Genomic DNA, 27,216 nt, shown 5'->3' on the forward strand with positions numbered 1-27,216 from the left:
AAAAAAAACCTCACAGTTCATAAACACACACCCAGAATTTGATCACTATCACTGGAGTAACGGCTGTGAAGATCGCTCCAGATATTTCTGTGTCTAAAGGTTTTATTTATTTCAGAGGTAGAGCCACAGGCAGAGGGAGAGGCAGAGAGAGCATCTCCCAGCACTGGGTCACTCTCCGGATGCCCACAAGGGGCTGGGGCTGGGCCGGGAGCTGCAGGGGCTCTCCCACGGGCTGGCGGGGCCCAGGCACTGTCCAGGCCTCGTGCCGGGAGCCAGCTCTGAGGCTTGGACGCTCTCCCGAGATCTGAGCCCCTGCGTGTTGAATTTGGGCACCGAAGACCCCAGGACCAGCGGCACTCACGCCTTGCTGGGGCCGCTTGCCCAGCGCGTGCACAGCTGCCTGGCTCTGGCCATGACTGAGGGCAGGGCCGTGGTGTGGGGTGCACCTGGGTGCCACGTCCCTCAGGAAAGCGCCCGACTGGGCAGCGGCCTCTGGGCACTGCCCTCTGTGGCCTCTCTCCAGCGGCTGGCCTGGCCCTGCAGCAGGCCTCTCTCCCTCAAGCTGGGAGCAGGGACTGCTGGTCGCCGCCTCCGGGCAGCTTCCGGCGGCGGCCCTGGGCCTTCGTGGGGGGGGGGGCTGGTGGAGGGGCCCTTGGGTGCGGCTTGAGGCCTGTGAGCAGGACGCGGGTAGCGTCCCACCTGCTCCCCCCACCCAGGCAGCTCTTCGGCCAGCCGTGAAGGAAGCACCCCGGGTCCCACCCAGCAACTCAACTCCAGGCCCGCTGGCCGCCTCTCCAGGACTCCCACCCCAACGGCCCTGACTACACCAGCCCCGGGGCCCCAGCCTCCCTCCAAGCGTCAGCTCCCCATCGCGCCCCCCAGGCCGGACCTCGTCTCCCTCCCACCGCAGCCCGGGCCGTGCGACCCTCAGGCCTTCCCCGAGCGCGGGGCACGCAGTCACGTTGCGCCGGGCGTTGCGGGAAGCCCCGGTGCGGCGCCCGCTTGGCCCCGCAGAGCGCAGGGAGCGGCCTGCACCCCGGGCGAGACCCGGCCGCCGAGTCCGGGGCTGCCCGCGGGGGCTGCCCGCTGAGCGTCGGGGACACAGAAGGCTCAGCACTGGCGCCAAAGGCTGGGCCCCGCGGGGCGGCCGCCTCCAGGCCAGACCTGAACCCCCGAGCTTCGGGGCAGGCCGGCAGTCGTCCCCGGGGGTGCTGGGGGTGTAGACCCCGCCGGGGCAGGCGCGGCGGGAGGCTCCGGCCGGGGCGCGGGGGCGAGCTCCGCCGGGCAGGCGCGCGGCCGCGGCGGCGCGGGGTCGGGTAACGGCCCGCGCGGTGGGCGGCGGCGCCCGAGGCCCCTCCCCGTGCGGCCGCTCCTCCCCTTCCTCTCCCGCCCGCGCCGCGGCCCTCCCGTCCCTGCGCGGCCTCGGCGGCCTCGGCGGCGGCGGCGGCGGCGGCGGCGGCAGCGGCAGCAGCGCGGCCCCTTTAAACCGCCCGCCCCGGCCCGCGCCGCCCCCGCCCCAGCCTCCATTTTCCGGCCGCCCGCGCCGCGCGCCGCGCCCGCCCGCGGCCCCGCCGCCGCCGCCGGCCCGGACATGGCCGCCAACATGTACAGGGTCGGAGGTAAGGCCCGGCGCCGCCTTTATGCGCCGCGGCGCGGCCCCGCCGCCCCCCGGGCCCGGCCCGCGCCCCCGCCCCGGCCCCGCGGCGCGCCGCCCCTCCCCCACCCGCCCCCGCGGCGCGGCCTCGGCCGCCCCCGCCCCGCCGCACCCCTCCGCGCGGCCCCCGCCCCGGCCGCCCCGACCCAAAATGGCCCCGGGCCGGCCCGGCCGGGCCGGTGGGCGGGGGTGGGCGAGCTGCCCGGGCGGCGGGGGCTGGCCCACCTGTTGGGCCGGGGGCGGCTGCGGGGTGCGGGCCGGGAGCCGTGCGCGGCCCTCGCCGGCGCGGGGGCCTCCTCCGGGGCCCGGCCTGGCGGGAGCCCCCGAGCGGAGCACGTGGCCGGGCTGGCGCGCGCCGCCGCGGGAGTTCGGGGGCGTTGGGCTGTGGGGGCGCCGGGGCGCCAGCGCCGCGGAGCCGGGTTTCTCCGGGGCTTGGGGGCGGCCTCCCCGCGAGCCGCTCCTGCAGCTGGGCCTGGGGCCGTCCCGTGGGGGCCGCGCTGGGGATGGGGGCTCGTCAGCGGGGACCCTCATCCCCAGTAGCCTCCAAGTCACCCCAAACTTTTCGCTGCCTCCTGCTCACCCCAGCCCAGCGAGGCAGCGCCGGGTGAGGCCTGGGCGGGGGGCGGCCGGTTCTCCTTGGGCCCGGGCCTCGCCCCAGTTTGCGTGTGCGTGTGCGGGCGCGGGCGGCTGCGTGGGGTCCCGCGTTGTGCCTCAGGTAGGCCCTTCCCAGCCCGGGGTGGCGCCCCCCCGTCGTGAGCCGCCCTTCCCACCGCGGAGTGACCCCGCAGGGCAGGCATAGCTGTGGAAGTACCCCCCGATCCTGTCTGCACCCCCCCTTCTCCACCGAGGCCTGAGCCGGACATGGAGTCTGGGTTGAGCGTGGTCCAGCCAGGCCAGCCCTGCAGCCTGGGCCCGGTGTGCCCGGGGCCCTCTGGTGTTCGGGGTGGGCAGTGACCAGCTCACACCTTTGCCCGCGGGGCCCTGGGTGGACACAGGCAGTCCACACTCCCTGCCAAGATGCTGGGGGACAGGGGCCCTTCGTCCACCTCCCTGGCCCACGCTGCTGCCCCAGGGAGCTCCTGGCTGGTGACTCCCAGCCCCAGTGGAGGGACGAGTGAGGGAGCAGAATGGCACCTCCCAGCTTTGGTGGCCATGCCATGCGGGGGGTGGGGGGGTGGGCTCTGGAGGGAAGGACCCCTGCCCAGGCCCCCAGCCCAGCAGGCGGGACACCTCCTGCCTGGGATGTGCCTGGGGAGCTTCTCCCTCTGCCCCCCCAGTCCAGGCTGGACCCTGTCGTGGTGGCCCCTGCACAGCGTGCCTCAGTTTCCCTGTGCCCTGCAGCAGCTCCCCAGGGCCCACCTGGGTGCCTTGAGGGCGGGGTGGCTTGGATCTGGAGCCCACGGTGCCGGGTGGAGCCAGCTTCTACTTCCTGTCTGTGGCTGGGGTTGCAGAGCCTGAGGCAGAATTGGGGTCGTGGCCCCAGGAACCCCAGAGGTGGGCCCCATGCCATCTACACGGAGCCGCACATGCCGTGTGCCCATGGTGGACGGCTGTTGGCATCTCGGCTCAGCATTGCCTGAGCCCCCAGGTGGGGGACAGGAAGGCGCTGCCCCTCTGACAGCGGGCCTCTCGTCCTGCCGTGGCCTGGGGGAGTGGCCAGTGAGGGACCGGCCCTGGGCGGGGCCTGTTCCTGTGGTCTTGTCCTGGCCCAGCCTCCTGGGAAAGGCCAGGCCCATGGGCCTTTCAGAGCGCAGAACTGGGGTCTCAGTGCGTGGGACATACGTGCGCTAGAAAGTTCTAGCTGACATCACATTGCCCGGAGTCCTGTGTCTTAGCTGGGGGGCTGCAGGTGCCACGGCCAGGTTTTGTGCCAGCTGCCTAGGCAGAGAGGCCTGGCCTTGGACAGGGGCCCTGGCCGGGGTCAGGGTTCCTGGACCTCTGGGCAGTCTTCTGCCAGTGTGATTGGCGTGTGTCCCGGCCGCTGTACCCACCGCTCCTGCAGTTTGGGGTTCTGTTCTCTGTTCCCCCACCCTGGGCAGCTTTCGCTCGGTCCTGATGTCCTGTGCTTGCAGAAGGGGACAGGGCCCGGAGCTGCAGGGGCGTGAGGCCGCGTTGGGCCCTGCTTTTGCACCCTGCCTCCTGCTGGTGCGTGGACTTCTTTTGTTGTAGCCCTGGTGTTTATTTTTCCATGGACGCTCTTTGGTCAAGTAAGGCGTTCCCCAGGATGGAGACCCCGCCTGGGACAGAGACCGTCCCCTGTGTGGCTGTGGTCGCCCCGCCCCCTGCACAGGGGCGGCCTCTGGAAGCTGCTGGCCCTCCTCCCTGGCAGCGAGACGCGGAGTCTGCCGTCCACAGTGGGGACCTGGGACGTGGGCCGAGGGGCACGGGCGGACCTGGGGGTCTGTCCGGGGGGACAGCTGCCAGCCTCCGTCTGGGCGCCCCTACCCCCAGCAGCAGGGGGCCTCTGTGCCTGCTTTGGGGCTGTCTTATTGTTTTAAGAGAAACATTTGGCCGCTGAGCTCTTGGGTTAATAACAAAAGCAATTGGAGCGAATGGTCTAGGAAGCAGTCTCTGGCCGTGGCCGTGGCCGCTGGACGTCATACTCCGAGCCCAGCAGGTGAGGAAGGACTGTTCTGGGGACCCTGGCACCCAGTGTGCCTTCTCTGGAGGGTGTTCCTCCTCGTGTCCCGCTGCCCCTCGCCTTGTCTTCCTAGTGGCAATAAGGCAGAGCTGGACAGGGGCGTGGGGGTCACAGCCCATCCCCCAGGCCCGAAGGCCCAGCTCTGCACCTCCTGGTGCCAGGCTGTGCCACAGCTGCTGCGGGGATGAGCTGGCCGGGGAAGGACATGGTGCTGCCCCCCCTGAAAGCTGCTTAGCAGCCTGTGAGTGCGGGTCGCGGCCCCTGACCCACTCTGCTTTCTGTCCCTGACTGGGCTCTGCAGAGGGCCTGCATCTGGCTGACCCCTGGCCGGGGCCACATGCTCTCTTGCAGAGATGAGATTCCTGGAGCCGGCGTTGTGCTGAGGGTCTCGGTTCTGCTGCCGTCCGCCCTGTGTTGACCACAGCACAGCGTGGGTGAACGAGGGGCTGTGGACAGCCAGGGAGCACGGCCCGCAGGCGTCCCCCCAAGAGGGGAATGTGGCTCAGGTGTCCTGAGCTCTTGCTGGGGCTGGGGAGTGGCAGGTGGAGATGCTGCACCTGCGCGCAGACGCTGGGCCCAGAGCTCCTGGGTGCTTTGCCCTGCTTTTCCCGGGTCTGCTCCGTCGCAGCTCCTGCCAGTAAGAGCTGCTGTGTGTGAGTGAGGGGAGAGGTCTGCCACCCACTGGTCACTCCCCAAATGGCCGCATTGGACGGGGCTGGGTCAGGCCGGAGTCAGGAGCTTCATCCGGGTCCCCCATGCACCTGGGTCAGTTTCCCTGCTCTCCCAGGACGTCAGCAGGGAGCTGGGTCTAGCCCGGGCTCCTGTGCGGTGGCAGCACCACAGGCCCCTTGGTGAGGGTTCTGGGCGTGTTCTTCACGAACGTGCACAGTTGTGTGGTTTTTGGCAAATGTGCATGGGTATGTGACCACCACAGGTCCTCATCACGTGCCAGTAATGCCACGAGTGCCCCGTGCCTCTCCCAGCAAACATGGGTCCATTTCCTGTCCCTGCAGTTCCCCGGCCAGGACACCGTGTCGGAGTGGAGTCCCACAGTCCCAAGCCCCTCTTGCTCCCGCGTGTGGCTGCACACAGGCGGCGTGGGTGAAGGTGCCCATGCTGGCCATTGTTGGGTCCAGCGGCTGCCACCCACCATGATCCCGCCAGGCCCTTGCCGGCAGCCACGGAAGCACCTGTGCCCGTGTCTTGGGCCATCCCCACGGAGGAGGCTGCACGCACCTTTGAGCTGTTGTATTCTTTGTGATGTATTTTCACTTCTTGAAAGGCAGAGCGGCAGAGAGATCTTCCATTCTGTGGTTCATTCCCCAGATGCACACAGCAGCCAGGGCTGGACCAGGCCCAAGCCAGGAGCCAGGAGCTCTGGCCAGGTCTCCCGCGTGGGTGCAGGAACCCAAGCACGGGCTCCCCGGCGTGGGTCGAGGGCCCAGAGAGCTTGTGAGTGGCAGTGCTGCAGCCGACGGCGCTCGTGCGTTTTGTGCAGCTGAGAACTGCCCAGGCCGGCGTCATGTGCTGTGCACCTCTGGTGCGGGCTCTGCCTTCATGGCCCACGGCCTGCTCGAGTCGCGGGGGCTCAGCCCAGCCAGCCCAGGGGCTGTGGCTCCCCCGACTCGGCTGTGCTCTGTGTCACTGACCTGTTCTGTGGCTTGCTTTTCTCAGAAGGTTTGCAATTGGCTCGCTCATTTCTGTGAAACAGGATGAATGGAGGTGGGTGGGGGCCACGCAGAAGCCGTCGTGGGAGACGGCGTGGCCGAAACCGCTGTTGTGGCCCGGGCAGCCCTCTGCCTGTCTGGGTGACACGGGAAAAAAGAAACTTTCGTGAAATGTAGACTTCAGCCCCCGCCAGTAACGCCTGGTGGGCAGAACCGAACGCGCGCGGTCACTCGTGTTCCAGGCGGGGCCTTGCACGTGTGATGGGCACGACTGGTGCCTCTGAGCACGGGGAAGCCAGACCGTGCTGCTCATTCTCAGCCCAGCACACAGCAGTCCCTGGTCCCCAAGCCTTGGGCCTTTCCCCTGGCCAGCCACGGTCCGCCCTCCAGGGGACGCTCTTGCCCAGGCAGCGCCGTGAGGCTGAGGCGGAGGTGTGGATTCCAGGTTGTCACTTGGCGCTTCTGCCTGCCCGGTGACAGGTCGGGGTTTCCGCCATCCCTGCCTTGGCTGTGATCACCTTGGGCAGACACTTTCCTTGGGGTTCCCTGTTTGTCACAGGGCACGTTACAAAGGACACAGCCGTGCAGGGTGGGGCTCCCATGCCCCGTGGTGCAGCCCTCCACAGGGTCCCAAGCCTCACTGAGCAGCTGTGGGTACAGTCCCCGACTCGGCCTCCAGTCCCCTCACCTCCCCAGGGGCTCTCCCGGGCTGGTCTCAAGCCTCGTCCTGCCTCTGCCTCAGCACATGGAGCCAGGGGCCAGGGCAGAGGCTGAGGGTCTGTCTGCACTGTCCCCGCCGCAGCTCTGCTTCCGCAGGTGAGACCCTGCGTGCGTCACTGGCAGGTGCGTGCGCCACCCCTGGTGTGGTGGGGTCTCGCTCCTCGGCTGGCAGGGCAGCATGGACTGGGGCCCAGAGTTCCCGAGTGGGGAGCCGGTGGGAACGCGTCCAGAGAGGCTGGGCAGGCGCTGGGCAGGGCCGCGGGACGTGGCTCGGCTGCAGGACGACTGGGAGCCCAGGTGCCCGTTCCTCCCCATCCGACCGTCAGTCCCGAGGATTTTTGTCAAAGTTTCTTGACTTTATCATGAGCAGCTGGACGACTTGCTGTGTCTTATTGTTTATTTTAAATGATTTTTTCTTTGAAAGGCAGAATTACAGAGGGAGAGAGGAAGGTCTTCCATCCATCCTGTGGTTCAGTCCCCATACGGCTGCGATGGCCAGGTTGGAGCCAGGAGCTCCATCTTCTGCTGCCTTTCCAGGCCATAGCAGAGAAGCCGGAACTCAACTGGTGCCCGTGTGGGAAGCTGGTGTCGTAGGTGGTGGCTTAGCCTGCTGTGCCCTAGCACCAGCCAAGGCTGAGTAGTGTGAGAAGAATTGTTCACCACGGTCAGCCACCACCAAGTGAGCTCGGCAGCTTGTCCGCGCCTGGCCTGCTGCTCAGGGATCCCTGGTGGCCGCAGCCGCCCAGGGCGGGGAGTGGGCTCATGGCAGGCTGGCCTGCAGGGCCGCTGCCAGCTGAGCACTCTCGCTTCCGCCGTGCCTGGAAGCCGCTGGTCGTGGGGTGAGGGTCTCAGACGCCCTTCAGGTCCAGAGGTGTGCTGGAAGGGGTCCCGGAACTCCGCGCAGCTGTTGGGCACGTGGCTGCAGTTGAAGGCGGGAGACGGTTCGGGGAGACCAGTGTGGGCTGCAGGTGCTCTCGCCCGGTGCAGGTTCCCAGCCTCAGGTGGTGTCAAGGTTTCTGTATTTGAAGGGGAAAGTGACAGAGAGGGAGAGAGGTCTGTACCTGCTGGCCTGCTCCACAGATGACCGCAGTGGGTGGAGCCAGAAGCTCCGCCAGGTCTCCCGTGCAGGTGCAGGGGCCCAAGCCCTTGAGCACCACCCGCCGCCTCCCGGGGTGCCTTGGGAGGTGGCTGGGACGGGAACTGCTCTCACACAGGATGTGGGCGCTGCAGGTGGTGGCTTGGCTGCCTGTGCCCTCGTGCTCATCCTTCCAGTATTAAAAACCTTTTTGTGGATTTTTTTTAAAGATTTATTTATCTGAAAGGCAGAATTATGGGGTGGGTGTTGGAGATCCTTTGTCCCTTGGTTCACTCCACAGATTGCCACAACGACCAGGGCTGGGCCAGGCTGAAGCCAGGAGCTTCTTCCCGGTCTCCCACATGGGTGCAGGGGCCATGCACTTGGGCCATCAGCAGAGAGCTGGGTGGGAAGCGGATGTGGCCATGAGGTGAGACGTGCACCAAGAGCCTTTCTCGGGAGCAGGGCTGGGGTTTCTCTGACCGCCCCGTGACACGTGGGTGGTGGCCCTGTGGTCTCTGCTCTGGCTCTGAGGGCTGGAGCAGCATGCGTCCCGATCAGCTCGGGCAGTCTGCCTCTCAGGGCCCCTGCTGAGCTCAGAGGTTCGGGGGAGCTGCAGGGGAGCTGGCGTTGGCTGTCGCCACACCCCGACCCAGTCACAGCGGAAGCCCCTCGCCCCTGGGTGTGTGGCTGCCGTGGATTTGTCGGCTGGTGCTTTGGATTGGCCACTTGGGTTTCACTCTTTCCATCATGGCCGTCTCCTGCTTCCCCTCCCTCGCCAAGGCATGACTGGCACCACCACAGCGCTCGGCCTGGCCTCCCTGCCACGGTGCTGGGTGGTGGCCGGCTTGTGAGCTCTCGCCTCCGTGAGATGCACAGACCCCGGCCTCCCCACAGGGGGATGTTCTAGATTTTGCAAGGGTGGGTATATGGGGTTTAATTTGCTGTGTCTGGGCCGTAGGAGTGAAAGCTTAGGTTACTGATGGAGAGCTTTTTGGAAAAGCTTTGTTGAGACGTAATCTGTACGTGGTGAGACGTAATCTGTATGTGATGAGACTTAGCTGAGCAGAGAATCCAGCAGCTGTTAGTGCTTCGTTTTATTTTGATTTATTTGGAAGTTACAGAAAGGCAGAGCTGGGAGTGTGCTCTTCCATCTGCTGGTTCACTTCCCAGATGAATGCAGTGGTCAGAGCAGGGCGATCCAAAGCCAGGAGCCAGGAGCTTCTTCCAGATGCAGGGGTGCAGGGGCCCGAGCACTTGGCCATCTTCCACTGCTTTCTCAGGCCACAGCAGGAAGCTGGATTGGAAGTGGAGCAGCCGGGACTAGAACCGGTGCCCACCTGGGACGCTGGCGCTGCCGGCGGCCCCGAGCTGTTGCACAGCGTGGCCTCAGTGCAGGGCCCTCCTGCCACCTGGGAGGGAACCTGGCTGTCACTTCCGTCCTTTCCCAGTTGCCCTTTGGCTGGTGGGCAGCCCATGGGTTTTGGTAGCACCGATTGGTTTATTCTCCCCTGGGGGCACTGGTGCCAGCAACACAAGATGCCCCCAGCCACCTCGCAGAAGCTCACAGCACGGCCCTGACCTCTGCTGGACAGGGGCTCCTTTGGGTGCTGCCCTTGCTGGGGTTTGCTCCCTGTCCCCTTGGGAGCACTGGGCCGGGGGTGGCTGCACCTGTAGCCCTCACCCGCAGAGCAGGTGTGAGGTGGTGGCTGTGACCTTGCCTTCCTGGGCCTCCCCACAAGGAGAGGTGTCACCTGGTGGCTGGTCCCAGGGGACCTTGTGGACGGCACTCTGATGTCCCTGTGCTTGGATGAGGGTGACTTTGTCTGGGGGCTGCTCTGCCCTGTGAGTTGTGTCTTTGGAAGGAAGTTCGGCAGAGCTGCGGCATGGGGGTGAGACCAGTGGGAGCCAATAGGGCGGGCCTTGCAGGAAGGCGTCCCCAGGGCTGTGGGCAGGGGAAGCCCTGCACGCTGCTGGGCTGGGTCCCTGCGCCTCCCTCCTTGGGTGCCTCCCTGCTCCTGCCTTGGTGCCCCGGAGCTCCGAGTGACGCCCTCTCCTGTTCACAGACTACGTCTACTTCGAGAACTCGTCCAGCAACCCGTACCTGATCCGGAGGATCGAGGAGCTCAACAAGGTATGTGGCTCCTAGCGCTGGCCCTGCCCAGGGACCCAGTGTGGATGACCGCCTCCGGTGGCTCTGTCTGCTGGCCCACTCGGGGCCACAGCTGGGCTTTTGGCAGGCATCTACCAGGGATGGCCTCGGGCCACCTGCAGACCCGACACTGCCTCCTGGAGGGGCCGGGGTGCCCGGGAGCAGAGTGCAGAGAGCAGCACCCCGTACCCCTGGCCTCGCCGCCTGCCGCTGGGCTCAGAGCCACAGCTGCAGGCCCTGGCACGTGGGCACTGCTGAACCAGGAGCTCTGCCCAGCACAGCCCCAAGGGCTGTGTGTGTGTCTGGGTAGCTAGGTGTGTGCAGGCTCCAGCTGGTCGGGGACCAGGGCCTTCCTCCCGCAGGAGCTCTGCACGTGGACCCTGGCCCATGCCAGGCCGGCCTTGAGCTGCTGCCTACCTGGACCTCGTGGTGGTGGCAGAGTCCATTGGGGATTTTGGGGATGGGACAGGATGGGCTGCCTTGGGCCTGGCTGGGGGCTCTGGGGCATCGGGTGCAGCATCTGCCTCCACCCTGGGTGGCTGGGCCAGGCAGCAGCAGGCTCCTCCTGGCGGGAGGTGGGGGGCTGGCTGGTGTCCTCAGCTGGAGCGAGAGCCCTCCGCAGCCGCGACCCCGAGTGGTGGTGTGTGTGATGGGCACCGGGCGTCTCCAACTCCCTCTCGTCTGCACTGGCGCTGTGGCCGGACTGGGGCCCAAGCCGGCTGGCCCTTGCCCCTCCCCAGCCTTGGTGTGCAGGGGTAGCTGCGTGCCTGTGCCAGGGCTGGCGGAGGCTACGGGTTGCCGCGAGGGGCACGGTGAGTCCCCTGAGGGCCCTGTGGCTGCTGGAGCCAGCGCCCTCGCAGGAGGGCCCTGTGCCAGGGTTCCAGGCTGGGCAGTGTCCAGGGGCCCCTGGGTGGCCGCAGCAGATTGACCATGGACTCTGCCCTGTGTTGTCTCACCAGACACCCCTGCCGTAGCAGGAGGGAAGGGGTGGGAGGGGAGGCTCGGCCCATGCCGCGGGGCCCAGGTCCCGAAGCTGACCGCCCGTGGTGGGTGGTGTTGGGTGCAGTGGTCCCTACGCCGCTCCCATACCTGGGGCAGCAGGTGATGGCTGCCACCCACACTTCAGCCTGGCCTGGCCCTGGCTGTGGGTGTCCAGGGTGAGCCAATGGGTGAAGCAGTGATCTCTGAGTGTTTCTCTGTTTAAAAGGTTTTCTTTTAATGAAGAAAGTCTGTTGAGTCAGCTCCATCAAACCCCACCCCATACGGGGCCGCGGGTGCACAGGGGCCTGGGTCTCCACTCCCTGACAGCAGTCCCGTGGCCTCCCTGTGACAGCAGAGCCACACGCCCCAGAGCCGCAGCCGGGCCGGGGACAGAGCTGCTGCAGGGCACAGAAGCAAACAAAGCAAAGCAAGACCCGCTGGGGCTCTGGGAGGAAGGGCGGTAGAGCGTGGAGCGAGGCTCTGGAAGTGCAGCTGGGTGCAGGGGTGAGGAGGCTGCCGGGGGCGTCCGGGAGCTGTAGGACGAAGCACACGGGGACCTTGGAGACACAACAGTCAGGATTGTACAGGGTTCCAGCTGCAGGCAGGAATTTTCTTAAAGAATTTATTTGAAAGACAGAGTTAGAGTGGCAGAGGCAGAGACATCTCCCAGTCCCTAAATGACCGTAACAGCTGGGGCTGGGCCAGGCCGCGTCTCCCATGTGGGTGCAGAGGCTCAAGCACTTGGACCGTCCTCCAGTGCTTTCCCAGGCCGCAGCGGAGAGCTGGATTGGAAGCGGAGCAGCTGGGACTCCAGCTGTTGTCCCTATGGGATGCTGGCCAGGCAGGTGGCGGCTGGACCTGCTGCACCACAGCGCCAGCCCCCAGCCCTGCTATTGAGAACCGGAGACCTGGAGACGCCCACAGGGCTGCCCTGGGAACTGGTGGTGTCGCCCGGAGTCTCCTGGCTTTGACGTCAGCTACAGTGCTTGCATTGCTTGCCCCCCCCCCTTTTTTTTTTTTTTAATTTACTTATTCATTTGAAAGGCAGAATGGGAGGGAGGGAGAGAGAGAGAGAGAGAGAGAGAGGTCTTCCAGCTGCTGGTTCACTCTCCAGATGGTCACAATGGCCTGCCCTGCGCTGATCCGAAGCCAGGAGCCAAGAGCTTCTTCCAGATCTCCCACGTGGATGCAGAGGCCCAAGCACTTGGGCCATCTTCTTTTTTTTTTTTTTTTAAAGATTTATTTATTTGAAAGACAGTTACAGAGAGAGGTAGAGACAGAGAAAAAGGTCTTCCATCCACTGATTCACTCCCCAGATGGCCACAACAGCTGGAGCTGCGGCGATCCGAAGCCAGGAGCCAGGAGCTTCTTCTGGGTCTCCCATGTGGGTGCAGGGGCCCAAGTACCTGGGCCATTTTCTGCTCTCCCAGGCCATAGTAGGGAGCTGAATTGGAAGAGGAGCAGCTGGGATTAGAACCGGCGCCCATATGGGTTGCCAGTGCTTCAGGCCAGGGCATTAACCTGCTGAGCTGCAGCGCTGGCCCCAGGCCATAGCAGAGAGCTGGAACCGGCGCCCACTGGGATGCCGACACAGCAGGTGGCAGCTCTACCTGCTACACCACAGCACTGCCCCCACCTTGTGCACCATTTTTTAAAAAAACCTTTTGTGCTCCACTCTGGTGGCTGGTGTCCAAGCGTTGTAAGGGTGAGCTGAGCCCGGTGGCACAGCAGAAGCGTGGCTGATGGGTTTAGGGCCATCAGAGCTGTGGGTGCTCAGCTCGTGTGGCCCTCATCGCACACAGACGGCGAGGGGCTGGGCTGCTGCGGGTCCCCTTCAGCCTGTGCCTGTCCTGGCACCTGCTTGGCCCACGTGGCCTGGCTGGAGGGCCAGTGCTGTTCAGAGTCGCCTCTGAGGCTTTCCAGGGCCGAGCCGGGCCAAGGTGGGTGGGGTTGGCAGGCTGCTGGGGCGGGGCTCCTGGAGCTGGTGTGACCCCCCCGCCCCTCGTGTTCTGCCCTGGGCCCCGGGCGGGGGGCGAGTCCTTGGTGCATCAGCTCCCTGGGGTTCTCTCCCTGCCGGGGTCCCCGACCCCAGGGGCCTCAAGGTGCCTCGGGGGTCTGCTGCGTGTGTGCTGTGCCCGCCCCTGGGGTCACGCCTGGGGCCTGCAGGAGGGGCGGTGCTCCTGACCTCTGCTTGCTGTTGCAGACGGCCAGCGGGAACGTGGAGGCCAAGGTGGTGTGCTTCTACCGCAGGCGGGACATCTCCAGCACGCTCATCGCCCTGGCCGACAAGCATGCCAGTGAGTCCGGCGGCCCCTGGCCTGGCAGGGAGGGCTGGGGGTCCCAGGGCTCCGCCGCGGCCACGGGAGGCCGCCTTCTGCTTCTTCTGTTCTCTCCTCTCTGTCTGCCCTCGGAGCCCTGGCTGATCACTCGTGAGCTGTCGCCCCGCTGGCCCTTCTGCGCTCACTGAGTCCCTGCTGTCGTGGGCTGGAGCCGGGCTGCTCCTTTTGGGGCCTCCGGAAGGTCCCCAGGCTCCGCCCGTGGCAGGGGGGCCAGGCTCAGCCTGGACTGGACTCACTGGCTCTTTGCATTTGCTGAGAGGGTCCCTCCTGTCGTCCTGAGAGCGGTGTCCCTCTTGGGGTTCATTCTGGTGAGCCCCGAAGGGGCATGGGGAGGCTCCCGCGTGTCACCTGCCACAGGTGCTGGACTGGTGGAGTTGCCCCTGCTGGGGGTGCGTGGCCGGGAGCAGGGCGGCCTGAGGCCCTCGTCTGCGGACCATGCCGCAGGCCACAGCGGGCCTTTCCTGCTGAAGGCTGTCCGGGGCCGCTTGGTTCTGTCACTGGGGTGGGACCTGCGCGTGCCCGGGTGGCCTTGCAGGAGGGTTGGGCAGGGCTTTCTTGGGCGTGGGGTGAGGTGAGGCGCTCCGTGCCGTGGGCCCAGCCGGCGTCTCTGGCGCTGGTTGTGAGTGAGCCTCTGCTGGCGGCTCAGGGAGGAGGTTGTGGGGCTGCTGGGCTCTGTGTCCTGGGCAGGCCCCCAGTGGGGGAAGGGCGGAGCAAGCTCTTGGCCGAGCCCCACAGGCTGCAAGCTTCCGGGGAAGCATCCGTTTGGCCCAGGGCTGGGTCTGGCTTCGTGGAGAGTTGGGCTTGTAGGTGGTCCCCCAGAGGTGGGGAGCCTGAGGAGTGGGGGAAGCCGGACGCTGCCCTTCGTCCCCCAGCCCGTGAGCTGCACGGCCCAGCAGTGTGGCTCCCGGGGCTGGCACAGTGGCTCCTGCTCCTGCCGGGGCCTGTCCCTCCCCATGGGCAGCTGGCCAGGGCTGGGCTAGCCATGGCAGCCTGTGCGTCCTGGTGGGTAGAGGGCCTGGGTGGACTGAGGGTACCGTGGCTCCCCCTGGAAGCTGGTCAGGGCTGGAGGGAGCCCCAGGCCGTGCAGCTCTGGTTGCCAGAGAGGCAGGTTTCCCAGCTGCGGCTGTTTCCTTGGAAAGCTGTCGCAAGAGGCAGGGTCTGTGTAGGACTCTCATCCTGGGCTTGTGGGGGGGGGGGCATGAAGGTTTGAACGGAGATCCTTGACCCCTGCTCAGTGCCCAGCGCAGGCCTCAGGCAGGAGGCCGGACCCCTGCAGGCCTCGTCCCCGATAGCCTCTCGGTCAGGTTGTGGTCGGAGCCTTCCCTCCTCCCTCTGAAGCAAGGCACGGTGACACAGGAGCCCAGGAGAGGGACTGGGCATTCCCATGGCCAGGCAGGACCTGGGGAGGGCTCCTCCCTCCTGAGGCTGTAGTGTGGCTGTTTCCTGGGCTGGTGCTGGGTGTGGGGTCCCAGTCTCCAGTCTGCACCCAGCATGGGGAGGTGGTGTGAGGCTTGCTGGGGGTGTACAGACCCGGGTGCCATCCTTAGCACACTCAGGGGCCCTGGACTGCTGGGATGGGGGCTGCTGTAGCGTGGGGAGGGTCTCAGCAGAGCTCCTGAGTATGGGCCAGGCCTGCCTGGAACAGCCCCAGATTATCCAGATTGATTGAAATGGCAAAAGTCTTGTTTTTCCCTGAGCTGGGCAAGGTGTTAGGACTTCCTGCAGCCACCACTAGGGGCAGCAGAGAGCCATCAGGCTGCACTGATTGGGGAGAGGGACAGAGACATGACCGTGGCCTCCAGAGGGCATTCTGTTGTTTAGTGCAGGGCAGGGGCCAGCAGCCTGGGTGTCCAGGGGCAGGCTCTGGAGGTCTCGCTCCCAGCTGGGGAGGTGGGAGTGTGTACAGGAGGGGTTCTTAGTGACAGCTTGTCAGGGCTCTGCCCGAAGGGGCTGGGGCACTGGGGTGGGCTGGGGCCCACTAGGAGGCCTGTGGCCCCCGTGTCCGCCCTGCCCCCTGGCCACGCAGCCCTGGGTCAGGCCCGGGCAGGGAGAGAGTGGCCGCGGCGCTGACACTGCCGCCTGGGCGCTGTCTGTCTGTTGCATAGCCTTGTCAGTCTGCCATAAAGCCGGACCGGGCGCCGACAGCGGCGAGGAAGGTAAGAGCTGCCCTCTGTGAGGACGCATCCTCGCGCCTGCCCCGGGCGGAACCTGCGCAGGCCGCCTGCATGCAGCCCGGCCCCGAGGGTGTCCTGCAGCTGCAGCGGGCCCTGCTGCGGCCATGCGGGGCCGCCTGGCCACGGGGCTGGGACACGTGGCACCTGCTGCTCACCGCGGTGCCAGCCGCCTGGCAGCTGCTCCTCTTTCCTCCTTTCCTGCTGCTTCCTCTGCCAGCGCCGGACTCCTGTCCCCACCTCCTTCCCCTGATGCCCAGGGGAGAGCCCAGCCTTCAGGGTGCTTGGACAAGAACGGGCACTGTGGCTCCTTGGGGTGGGCAGGGGCCTGGGGCCACCCTGCGTGGGCAGGGCGGTCCTGAGGGCTCTTGTCCTACAGGGGAAGCAGAGGAGGAGGCCGAGAGCCCGGAAGTGGAGGAGGAGCTGCCCGACCGGCTCAGGCACCAGTTGCGGCACCGAGAGCTGTTCCTGTCTCGGCAGCTGGAGTCGCTGCCTGCCACCCACATCAGGTGCACACCTGCCCCTCCCCCCCGTCAGGTGCACACCTGCCCCTGCCCCCCCGTCAGGTGCACACCTGCCCCTCCCCCCGTCAGGTACACACCTGCCGCTGCCCCCCCCATCAAGTACACACCTGCCGCTGCCCCCCCATCAGGTACACACCTGCCTCCGCCCCCCCCCGTCAGGTGCACACCTGCCCCCCCCATCAGGTACACACCTGCCTCTGCCCCCCCTGTCAGGTACACACCTGCCCCTGCCCCCCTGTCAGGTATACACCTGCCCCTGCCCCCCATCAGGTACACACCTGCCCCCGACCCCCCATAGGTGCATACCTGCCTCTGCCTCCTGTCAGGTGCACACCTGCTCCCCCCATCGGGTACACACCTGCCCCTGCCTCCCCTGTAGGTGCACATCTGCCTCTGCCCCCCCGTCAGGTACACACCTGCCCCTCCCCGCATCATGTACACACCTGCCCCCCCGTAGGTGCACACCTGCCCCCGCCCCCCACACCTGCCCCTCCCCTCACATCCTCCTCTTCCACAGGGGCAAGTGCAGTGTGACGCTGCTGAACGAGACGGAGTCCCTCAAGTCCTACCTGGAGCGGGAGGTGAGACTCAGCCTGGCTTGGGCAGGTCCAGCCCTGCCCACCTGCAGCACCCACAGAAGGCCAGGCCCTCCCTGAGGGGGCGTGGTCAGTGCAGGAGGCCCAGCTGGTCCCAGGCAGTGGACAGATCTGCACTGGCTGCCTGCACCCCTGCTGACCTGGGACAGCTGGCACCTGAGGCAGGTGACTGGAGCACCTGTGAGCCGTGGGGATTGCTCGCCACATCACCTCCTGGGTGACGGCCCGGTGTCCCCAGGGCAGTTCACCAGCACGGTTTTCTGAGGCACACAGAGTCTGGAGTAGCCAGGGTGTGGGTCAGCACCTAGGGGCAGGTAAGGGGCAGGCCCAGCGCTTAGCCTCTCCCAGGCCTCTGCCTGTCTGGGCTGAACGTGTGGCCTGAGGGCCTTGTGTCCAGCAGCCCGGGGTGACACGTGCAAAGCCTAGAAACAGGAGTGCCAGCAGGGACCACGCGTGCGTGGGCGGCCGTGCCCAGAGGCGAGGTCAGTGGGGTGCCCTGGGGACGTGGCAGAAAGGCATCCGTGGAGCAAGGACAGTGAACGGGGGCCGGCGGGCGATGGCCGTGTCAGCGTGTCAGGACAGCCCGGGCAGGTCCGAGTGCTGGCTCATGCGTGCTGAGTGCTGGGAGCCCTGCCCTCGCGTGGGGCAGCCGTGCAGGGAGAGCGCAGAGGCGGCGGCAGCGCCATGGACGGCTGACGTGGTGGCCTCAGCAGCCGTCACCAGGTCAGGTCATGTTGCAGGCGTTCCAGGGCGGCCAGGCCGAGGTGGACTCCGTGTTTCTCACCCGGCGACTCAGCACTCTGCTGAGCGGGGACGCGTGGTGCAGCGAGGGCCGTCATCAGGCCTCCCCGAGCCGCTGACTGGCACCCTGCAGCCCGAGCACACCCTGCGCCTGCGCCTGCGCCGTCACTACTGCGCTTCTTGCTTTGCCTTCCCTCCTTCCTTTTATTTAATTAAAAAAAAAAAAAAAGATTTATTTGAAAGGTGGAGTTAGAGAGACAGAGAGGTCTTCCATCTGCTGGTTCACTCCCCATATGGCCACGACAGCCAGGGCTGGGTCAGGCCGAAGCCAGGGCCTGGGACTTCGTCTGGCAGGGAGCTGGACCGGAGGTGGGGCAGCCAGGACTGGTTCTGTCTGCTGGTTCACTCCTTAGATGCCTGCGAGAGCCAGGAGCTCAGTCCAGGCCTCCCACGGGGGTGCTGTGTCCAGGCCTCCCCCGGGGGTGCTGTGTCCAGGCCTCCCATGGGGGTGCTGTGTCCAGGCCTCCCCCGGGGGTGCTGTGTCCAGGCCTCCCACGGGGGTGCTGTGTCCAGGCCTCCCACGGGGGTGCTGTGTCCAGGCCTCCCCCGGGGGGTGCTGTGTCCAGGCCTCCCACGGGGGGTGCTGTGTCCAGGCCTTCCACGGGGGGTGCTGTGTCCAGGCCTCAAATGGGGGTGCTGTGTCCAGGCCTCCCACGGGGGGTGCTGTGTCCAGGCCTCCCCCGGGGGTGCTCAGTCCAGGCCTCCCACGGGGGTGCTGTGTCCAGGCCTCCCACGGGGGGTGCTGTGTCCAGGCCTCCCACGGGGAGTGCTGTGTCCAGGCCTCCCATGGGGGGTGCTGTGTCCAGGCCTCCCACGGGGGTGCTGTGTCCAGGCCTTCCACGGGTGCTGTGTCCAGGCCTCCCACGGGGGGTGCTGTGTCCAGGCCTCCCACAGGGGTGCTGTGTCCAGGCCTCACCCGAGGGTGCTCAGTCCAGGCCTCCCATGGGGAGTGCTGTGTCCAGGCCTCCCACGGGGGTGCTCAGTCCAGGCCTCCCATGGGGGGTGCTGTGTCCAGGCCTCCCATGGGGGGTGCTGTGTCCAGGCCTCCCACAGCGGGTGGGACCCAGTTCCCTGAGCCATCACTGCTGCCCCAGGGTGCGTCAGGAAGCTGGGCTTGAGCCGGGTGTGGGGTGGCGTCCCAGCTGCCGTGCCGTGCCGTGCCGTGCCTGCGCCTGCTTTGTGCATGGATCTCTTGCCTGACGCGCCCTCCACACCCTGCCCCGTGTCGGGGGGCAGAGAGTTCCCCAGGCGAGGGTGGGGCTCCCAGCTGTGGGCCCCACAGACCAAGCAGGGGCTCCTGTGTGTGCTGTTTCAGGATTTCTTCTTCTACTCGCTGGTCTACGACCCCCAGCAGAAGACCCTCCTGGCGGACAAAGGAGAGATTCGAGTGGGAAACCGGTACCAGGCCGACATCACTGACCTGCTGAAGGAAGGTAGGGCGCAGGGTGGGGCCCGCGGCAGGAGCCGGGGCAGAGTGTGGCCCTGGACTGTCCTGCATGGCAGGAGTTTGTCTCCCTAAGAAACGAGGAGACAGGGAGTGAGGTGCTGGTGGGTGGGTCGCTCCCCAAGCACCTGTAGGTGCCGGGAGGGACCCCAGTACTTGAGCCATCACCTGCCATCCTGTGTCTCGTTGGGCAGCTGTGGAGCCTGGAAGGGCCTGGGGCACCTTGGCTGGCACCAGGGGACTGGGCTCGAGGGTCTAGGGCCTCGTCCCTCTGGTCTCCAGCTCCCTCCTCCAGCACTTCCGCCTCCTGTTTCTGTGCACGTGGCCGGGACCTGGCTCTCGTGGGCTGGCTGCTTGCGGTGTGTTGGCTGTGCAGCAGGGCTGGGATGCTGCACCATGGCCCAGAGTGGCCGGTGAAGGGTTCCCTCAAGTCCCTGTGCACAGGGCCCGCCCTCGCCAGCCTGGGGACCCCGGCCCCAGCCCCGTCCCCGGCAGCATCCTTGCCTGCTGGGCTCACTGCTTGGTCTCTTCCTGAGCTGCAGGCCTGGTGCAGAGCCTGGGCAGCCACGTCCACCGTGAAACCCACGCCAGCTCCCACCTGGGGAGAACTGCGTGGCGACGCCCTGACCCGAGGGCCTGGGCTCGGCTGCTTGCGTGCTGGTCAGGAGGGTGCTGGGGCTCCCCAGAGACCGTGGAGCAGCCACCCCCAGGACCCCTTCCTGACCACAGAAGGCCTGAGCCTGAGCCGCAGCCACGAGGGAGGGGCCTCCTGCCTCTCTGCAGCCCCACCGCCTCCTGAACCTCATGGGCCGCTAGTCCAAGGGGCATTGGCCTGGCTGGCAGGAACGAGGCTTCTAGAACCTTCCACAGCTCCTTGAGCCACATCCTGTTGAAGGGATGCAAAACCGTGCTTGTGCCTGGCCAGCGGCGAGGGCTGGGCTGTGCTGCTGCCGCCCTGCAGGGTCGGCCTGAGGCCCTGGGAGTCCTGGCGCCAACAGAGGTCTCAGTGGGCAGAGGAAGGAGATGCACCCATGATGCTGGACACGGGCCACGCTTCTGCGCGGACAGAAAGCCCCAGTTCCTCCCCCTGCAGCCCTTACGGTCAGCCCCCCGGGCCCACTGGGCCCACATGGACCCTTCCGTGGCCAAGCCTGCTCAGCCTTCAGGGGCTGCTGCCCTGTGAGAAGGGTCAGATTTTTTTTTTTTTTTTGACGGCAGAGTGGACAATGAGAGAGAGACAGAGTAAAGGTCTTCCTTTTGCCGTTGCTTCACCCTCCACTGGCCGCTGCGGCTGGTGCGCTGTGGCCGGCATATCGCGCTGATCCGAAGCCAGGAGCCAGGTGCTTCCTCCTGGTCTCCCATGCGGGTGCAGGGCCCAAGGACTTGGGCCATCCTCCACTGTACTCCCGGGCCACAGCAGAGAGCTGGACAGGAAGAGGAGCAGCTGAGATTTGAACCGGCGCCCATATGGGATGCTGGCACTGCAGGCGGCGGCCCCACCCACTGTGCCACAGCCCTGGCCCTCTGGTTTTGTTCTTTGGAAGTAAAAGGTTGTTTCATCAGAACCCTCCCGAGAGCTCCCAGAGGACAGACCAGCCCTGGTTGTGTGTAGGTTAGCGGTGCTGGAGCTGGGCTCTGCCTGTTACCACACTGGGGTGCTAGGTGAAGGCACCAGGGGGCTGTGATGGCACAGCCGAGTGCGTCTGGATCAAAGTGAGGGCTGGGAGCTTCTGCTGCCTCTCTGGTCACACTCTGGAGCCACCAGCACCGGGGTCCGCGTCCCTGGTGGGCTCTCCCTTGGGCCCATGTGGGTCTCTGTCCTCTCACTGTGCCTGCAGCCCCAGGGTGCTGTCTGCAGATGTCGGAAGCCACAGCCCGAGTGCCTGTGTGCTGGCCACCCCGCATCGTCTGTGCTGTGGGACCCCAGGGAGCAGGCAGGCCCGTGGCTCGGACCTTGGCCCTCTGTGGTTTCCGCAAGTGCACGCTTCCCTGTAGGTGAGGAGGACGGCCGTGACCAGTCCAAGCTGGAGACCAAGGTGTGGGAGGCCCACAACCCACTCATAGACAAGCAAATCGACCAGTTCCTGGTGGTAGCCCGGTGAGTTCTGGGTACTGGAGAAGGGACCTGGGGTCCTTGGTGTCGGGGAGACCGTGTGGCCTTGGCTCTGAGGTCGCGGCGAGGCCCACAGCCTTGCCTCTGGGCCCTCACCTGGCATCCCCAGGAGGCTCAGCTGACCCAGCCCACCTGGCCTTTTGGGTGCTCCGCTGGGAGGGGCTGGGCTGTGCAGCCGGCCACATGGCACACAGGCCGTGGCAGCCACTCCCCAAGTGTCCTGGTGGCTCCGCAGATGCTGTGGCCACTGTAGTCTGTAGACTCCATGGCAGCCATGCCCTGGGAGTGGCGGGCGCTGCCCCGCTCCTAGGGCTCTGAGGGTCAGCCTGTCTCCGTCCCCCAGCTCGGTGGGCACCTTCGCACGTGCCCTGGACTGCAGCAGCTCCGTGCGACAGCCCAGCCTGCACATGAGTGCCGCCGCCGCCTCCCGAGACATCACCTTGGTGAGTGTCCAGCACCTGCCCAGGCGTGCAGGACCTGGGGAGGACCCAGCTTCGGTCAGTGTGTGTGGAGGCTGTGGCCAGGGGCCCTCTCCAGGAGGTACCGAGGGCGTGGGGCCACGATGCAGGTTCAGGTAAAAGACCCCGGGCCCCTCGCCCCTGCTGTGTCGCCACAGTTCCACGCCATGGACACACTGCACAAGAACATCTACGACATTTCCAAGGCCATCTCGGCCCTCGTGCCGCAGGGCGGGCCCGTTCTGTGCAGGGATGAGATGGAGGAGTGGTCGGCGTCGGAGGCCAACCTCTTCGAGGAGGCCCTGGAGAAGTACGGGAAGGACTTCACGGACATCCAGCAGGACTTCGTGAGTGCCCCGGGCGGTGGGCGGCTGCTGGGCCTTGGGCAGGGGCCCTGGCCTGGCCGTGTCAGTGTTGGCAGCGGGGCTTGGGTGGGGGTCTCGGAGGGGACGGGGGGGCCGCAGCGGGGCTGCCCCCGTGATGCACTGTCCTCTTGCCCAGCTGCCATGGAAGTCGCTGACTAGCATCATCGAGTACTACTACATGTGGAAGACCACCGACAGATACGTGCAGCAGGTGGGCCCGCGTCCCCCGGCAGCTTTGCGCCCCGTGAACTTGCTGCGTGCTGTAGAGCCCCTGGGTGCCCCGGCAGCCCTGGCTGAACGTTCCGTGCCAGGGCTTTGCGTCTCTGGGGTCCCAAAGTCTTCCCCAAGAGAGCCAGCTCCCAGGGCCCCTGCCTCGCTGTCCGGTGTCTGCGCTGCAGCCCCCGTCCAGCCTGTGACCTCTCTGCCCCTCTTTTGCTTTAAGAAACGTTTGAAAGCTGCTGAAGCAGAGAGCAAGCTGAAGCAAGTCTACATCCCCAACTAGTGAGTGCTGCCTGGGGCCTGGGGCCGCGGGGCCGCCTTCCCTCAGCGCAGGGGACCCTGGCCTGGGTCTGGGGGGCGGGGGCCACATCCCAGAAGCCCCTGGCAAGTCAGCCCTCCCAGTTAGTGGGGTGGCCAGTGTGGGGAGGCTGGGGCCCTGGGTTTGGCCACTGAGCTTGCCTTGGTGCTGGGCCCATGAGAGCCTGGGGAGCCGTCCTCAGCGGCTGGGGGCATCCTCAGTCCGGATCCTGTGACTTTTCCCCTTGCCTCCCTCTTAAGCAACAAGCCAAGTCCAAACCAGATCAGCGTGAACAACGTCAAGGCCAGCGTGGTGAACGGCACAGGAGCGCCGGGCCAGAGCCCTGTGGCCGGCCGGGCCTGCGAGAGCTGTTACAGTAAGTGCCTGGTGCTGGCCGCGCCCTGCGGTGCCCAGCGCGGCCCTGAGTGCCCATGCCCGTGCCCCTGCCTGGGAGGGCCCCCAACGCCCGGGGCTGCCGCAGTGCTGGGGTCTGGTGGGGGGGGGTCTGAGGTATGTGGGGGTGCCCCCGGGTGGGGAGTCCTGGGCCCGCTGGGGGGTGTGGCGGGGGGCACCGTGGAATGCTCTCTGCATCGCTGGTTCTGCTTAAGAATCCGTCTATTTCCAACTTTGTTGTCCGTAGCCGCACAGTCTTACCAGTGGTATTCTTGGGGTCCCCCTCACATGCAGTGTCGTCTCTGCGCGTCTTGTTGGACGTATTGGAAGAAATACGGTGGCTTGAAAATGCCAACCCGGTTAGACGGAGAGCGGCCAGGACCAAACCGCAGTCACACGGTAAGCAGGAGGCGTGCCGGCCCCAACCCCGCCTGCCCGCTGCCGCCGCGGCCCCCGGTCATGGCGCTGTGTCGGGGCCTCGCGCCCCCTTCCGCAGAGTCCCCACGGCGTCCCAGCCCGGAGCAGCGGGAGCCCCAAGTTTGCCATGAAGACGCGGCAGGCCTTCTACCTGCACACCACCAAGCTGACCCGCATCGCCCGGCGCCTGTGCCGTGAGATCCTGCGGCCCTGGCATGCTGCCCGCCACCCCTACATGCCCATCAACAGCGCAGCCATCAAGGCCGAGTGTGAGTGCCCGTCCCTGCAGATGCCGAGGAGGGCGGGATGACCAGGGCGCAGCCTCACCCCGCCTGGTCCCCTCGCAGGCACTGCCCGGCTGCCGGAAGCGTCTCAGAGCCCGCTGGTGCTGAAGCAGGCAGTGAGGAAGCCCCTGGAGGCTGTGCTGCGGTACCTGGGTAAGTCGGGGTCGGGGCATCCCAGGTACGGCCCAAAGGCAGCTTGGACGCTGGGCCCTGGAGCCAGGAGACCCTCACCCACTACCCTGCCCTTGTCCCTGGCCCTGGGGTCCTTAGGAGCCCAGGTAGCTCAAGCTGCTGCCCTGTCCCCCCCCCCCCCCCCCCCCCGGTGCAAGGCCTCCTCACCCCTGCCCCCAGGGTCCAGGCCAGGGCAGGGTGGCTGCTCGCTGCCCACAGGGAGGTCTTTCCCAGAGCAGAGCGCCCCTAGGGGACGGCGGCCAGGCCGCTGCAGGCCCTCTGCTGGGAGAGAGCGAGCAGAGCACTGGGTGGGAGGGGCTTGGGGCCCTTCCTTCCTTCTGGGAGGGAACATTCCGGAACCGTGAGCCAAGTACCCTTCATGCAGGCAGAAGTGGCTTCGGCATTGCTTGCTTTCTTGGGTCTTGGGCCCCAGGGCCGGGCTGGCAGGCGATCAGCTCAGTGTTGGGCCAGCAGCCAGGCCTCTGCCATCAGCGCCGGTGGCCTGGACGTGAAGGCGGCCTGATGGGCTCTGTGTTTATGGGGCTGCGTCTGGATGCTGTCAGCTACTGGCCATCACCCAGGGGAGAGGAGCTTACCCCAGCAGGCCACTGCCCCAGCCGCCCAGGGAGCCCCATGGTGTGGGCCTGCCAAGGACCCCCGAGTCCCCAAGGGGCTGCCTCCATCAGGGCGGCGGCGACCCTGCCTGTGCTGTCCCCACAGAGACGCACCCGCGCCCTCCGAAGCCCGACCCCGTGCGGAGCGCCTCCAGTGTCCTCTGCAGCCTGACGCCGGCCAAGTCGGCCCCTGTCATCAACAACGGCTCCCCCACCATCCTGGGCAAGCGCAGCTACGAGCAGCACAACGGGGTGGACGGTGAGTCCGGGCTGCCGGCGCCTGCCGGCCCTGGGCCCCACGCGGCCCCACGCAGCCCCACGGGCGCCGCGGCCCCGCTGACCTGTCTTCTCTCCTCTCTGTCCCTTGGCGCTGCCAGGCAACATGAAGAAGCGCCTCTTGATGCCCAGTAGGGGTAAGGCCCAGGGCAGCCGCTCGCGGCCGGCCCGTCGCCACGCTGTGTGTGCTGTGCTGCCCGCGTGTCAGCCCCAGCGGGTGGCTCAGGGCACGTGCGGGGGCAGGCCGCGTGGCTGGGCCACAGCCAGTCCCGACTCCCCTGGCCTCATCTGTCACTCGGTGCAGCACCCGGCAGCCCTGGGGCCCTGACCTCGGCCCTACCTGGCTCTGTGCCATGCTGGACTGTCCCTGCACGTGTGCCCTGGCGCCCCCGCCACCCGCCCGTGCTGTCTGCCGTCGCGCTGTGACTGCCGCATGCTCTCGGCCCGCGCCTGTGCGTGGGCGTGGGGCTGTCCCCGCTGTGCCTGCAATGCTGCCTGGGCCTCGGGCTTGTGCACTGGCTGGGGTGGGGGCTTCAGGACCCCAGACCCCTGTAGGGGAGGAGTAGGTAGACTTGAGCCCAGCTGCTGGCCAGGCACCCGGCCAGGGAGGGGCAGCAGGCAGTGGGCGACCCCTCACGCTGCCTTCTCTGGGCTGCCGTCGGGAACCTGCAGAGCACTGAGCCCTGGCTGTCGCGTGCCGACTGCAGCCGGGGCGGCCAGTCCCTCTGGACACGAGGATGCCCTGGCCCCCGTCTCCTTGTGTGGGCGCCCCACTGCTGCCCGTGCTCGAGGCTGGCTCTGGGGTCTGCACCCCCTGACGGGAGCCCTGGGAACACGAGTGGGCGTGCGTCCTTGTCAGCAGGCCTCTGAGCTCCCAGCTTTGTTTCATAAAAAGCTTGGAACAAACAAGCTAAATAAAAGTCTGTTTATTCCCGCTGCATTTTCCAAAACTCAGGTCCTCCGTCCAGCTGTGGCTTTGTACCCCGTGGGGCGGGGCGGGGCCCCTGGAGGGGAATGGCCGGGCCTGGACTGGGCCTCAGGGCTGGCTGGGGTGGCGGGGTTGGTGTCCGGCGTGGGCTGAGTGCTGTGGAGCCTCCCTCACTAACCGCCCACCCGCCTGCTGCCTGCTGCATCGTGTCCCGGGGGCCACCCGCGCCCGCGCTCACCTAACTCTGTCTCCTTCCTCCCGCCAACCCGCCACCCTGGTAGGCACTTACCTGGGTAAGTAGCTCTGGGGCTGGGCTGTCCCTTGGCACAGGGCCTTGGGATGATAGCACGGGGCCATGGAGCCGCTGCTCTGGGCCCGCCCACCCAGCTGAGTGTAGCAGCTCTGGGGAAGGCCTAACCAAGTCCCAGGCTGGTTTGCAGGGAATTGGGAGTGGGGGCGCACACAGGCTTCAATTTTTAGGAGAGAGCTTTTGCCCACGAACACCCTGGGGTCTTGCTGGGGGGTGGGCCGCCCCAGCACCAGCTCTGGCTCACCCATGCCTTGTAGGCCGGTGGGGGGTGGGGGGATCCCCTTCCTGACCCAGCTCCAGCAAAGTCTCCTGGGTGCTCTGGTCCTAGGCCTCATGGCTGGGCCAGCAAGTGTGAAGGCCCCGGCCAGTGAGGCATCTTGAGCCCTTGGGGAGAGGCCAGGTGCAGCCCGGCCTTGCGGGGCCCAGCGGCGGCCAGCAGAGGTGTGACTGCCCTGGCTGTGCTGAGTGCAGCCCTGCTGGCGTCGCCCAGGGTCCGTGTGCACGGAGCTGGCTGTCAGCTCTCAGGCCGCCTTGCCGCCTGCCTGGAGCCTGAGCTGACCTAGAGGCCCGTGGGGGGTGTCCCCTGCTCTGGGGGCCCAGCCTCAGTTGGCTCTCCTTTCCCGTTAGGTCTGGCAAACCATGGACAGACCCGGCACATGGTAAGAGGTGCCACGTGGGGTAACCGCGAGCCTGGCCAGGCTGGGGAGAGGGACGGTAGTAGGCCGTGCCCAGGGCCCCCTGCCACCTGGGCGGAGTCTGCCCGAGTCCCTGGGGGCCTGGCTCCTGGGGACCGCCTCACTCCTCATCTGCCGCAGGGACCAAGCCGGAACCTTCTGCTCAATGGGAAGTCGTACCCCACCAAAGTGCGCCTCATCCGGGGGGGCTCGCTGCCCCCGGTGAAGCGGCGGCGGATGAACTGGATCGACGCCCCCGACGACGTGTTCTACATGGCCACCGAGGAGACCAGGTGGGGCCCTGCCCGGGCGCCTGGGCGGGCCGGGCCGGGGTGGCCGCCGCGCCCGCTGGGCCTCACCGCCTGCCCGTGCCGCCCGCAGGAAGATCCGCAAGCTGCTCTCCTCCTCGGAGACCAAGCGCGCCGCCCGCCGGCCCTACAAGCCCATCGCCCTGCGCCAGAGCCAGGCCCTGCCGCTGCGCCCGCCCCCGCCGGCCCCGGTCAACGACGAGCCCATCGTCATCGAGGACTAGGCCGCCCCCCAGCCCCGCCCAGCGCCCCACTCCCACCCTCACCTGCAGACGCGGCCCGCGCGCCATTAACTTATTCCGAGAATGCCGAGCAGTTGTTTTTAGCTTTGTGTTGACTTCCGGCTGGAGCGGAGCAGAGGGGCCGGGCCTGCCCGAGGCGGGCCCTGCGGCTTTGTTATGTTCTGTTGAAGGTGCCATTTTAAATTTTATTTTTATTACTTTTTTTGTAGATGAACTTGAGCTCTGTAACTTCACCTGGAATGTTAGATCGGTGCGGCCGGTGGCGGCCGAGCTGCCTGTTGGGGTTGGCCCCCTTGTCTTTTCAAGTAATTTTCATATTAAACAAAAACAAAAAAAATCTCATAAAAAGAAAAAAAAACCCACCCAGCCCTTCCATCGTCT

The 27,216-nt window shown here is 66.6% G+C and overlaps 1 protein-coding gene across 8 annotated transcripts; it reads left to right on the forward strand.

Annotated features, from left to right (window-relative positions):
- Window positions 1–1,442: 1,442 nt before the first annotated feature.
- Window positions 1,443–27,197, forward strand: MTA1 (metastasis associated 1). 8 transcript variants are annotated; one of them, XM_070065466.1, is made up of 22 exons: window positions 2,028–2,258; window positions 4,216–4,271; window positions 9,824–9,891; window positions 13,094–13,187; window positions 15,335–15,385; window positions 15,780–15,909; window positions 16,442–16,505; window positions 18,637–18,754; window positions 20,761–20,863; window positions 21,222–21,321; window positions 21,495–21,683; window positions 21,838–21,912; window positions 22,144–22,202; window positions 22,479–22,594; window positions 22,859–23,010; window positions 23,108–23,297; window positions 23,376–23,465; window positions 24,204–24,356; window positions 24,475–24,510; window positions 26,239–26,270; window positions 26,427–26,578; window positions 26,667–27,197. In XM_070065466.1, the coding sequence occupies exons 1-22, from the start codon at window positions 2,158–2,160 to the stop codon at window positions 26,815–26,817; spliced, it is 2,280 nt and encodes a 759-aa protein (XP_069921567.1). In that variant the 5' UTR covers window positions 2,028–2,157; the 3' UTR covers window positions 26,818–27,197. The 8 variants fall into 8 exon arrangements, 7 of the variants coding, with proteins under 7 accessions (XP_051684138.2, XP_051684139.2, XP_051684140.2 ...); XM_051828178.2 differs by lacking the exons at window positions 2,028–2,258; window positions 4,216–4,271 and adding an exon at window positions 1,448–1,619; XM_070065467.1 differs by lacking the exon at window positions 24,475–24,510.
- The last annotated feature ends 19 nt before the right edge of the window (window positions 27,198–27,216 follow it).

This window comes from Oryctolagus cuniculus, chromosome 20 (genome assembly GCF_964237555.1).
Source record: "Oryctolagus cuniculus chromosome 20, mOryCun1.1, whole genome shotgun sequence".
NCBI lineage: Eukaryota > Metazoa > Chordata > Mammalia > Lagomorpha > Leporidae > Oryctolagus > Oryctolagus cuniculus.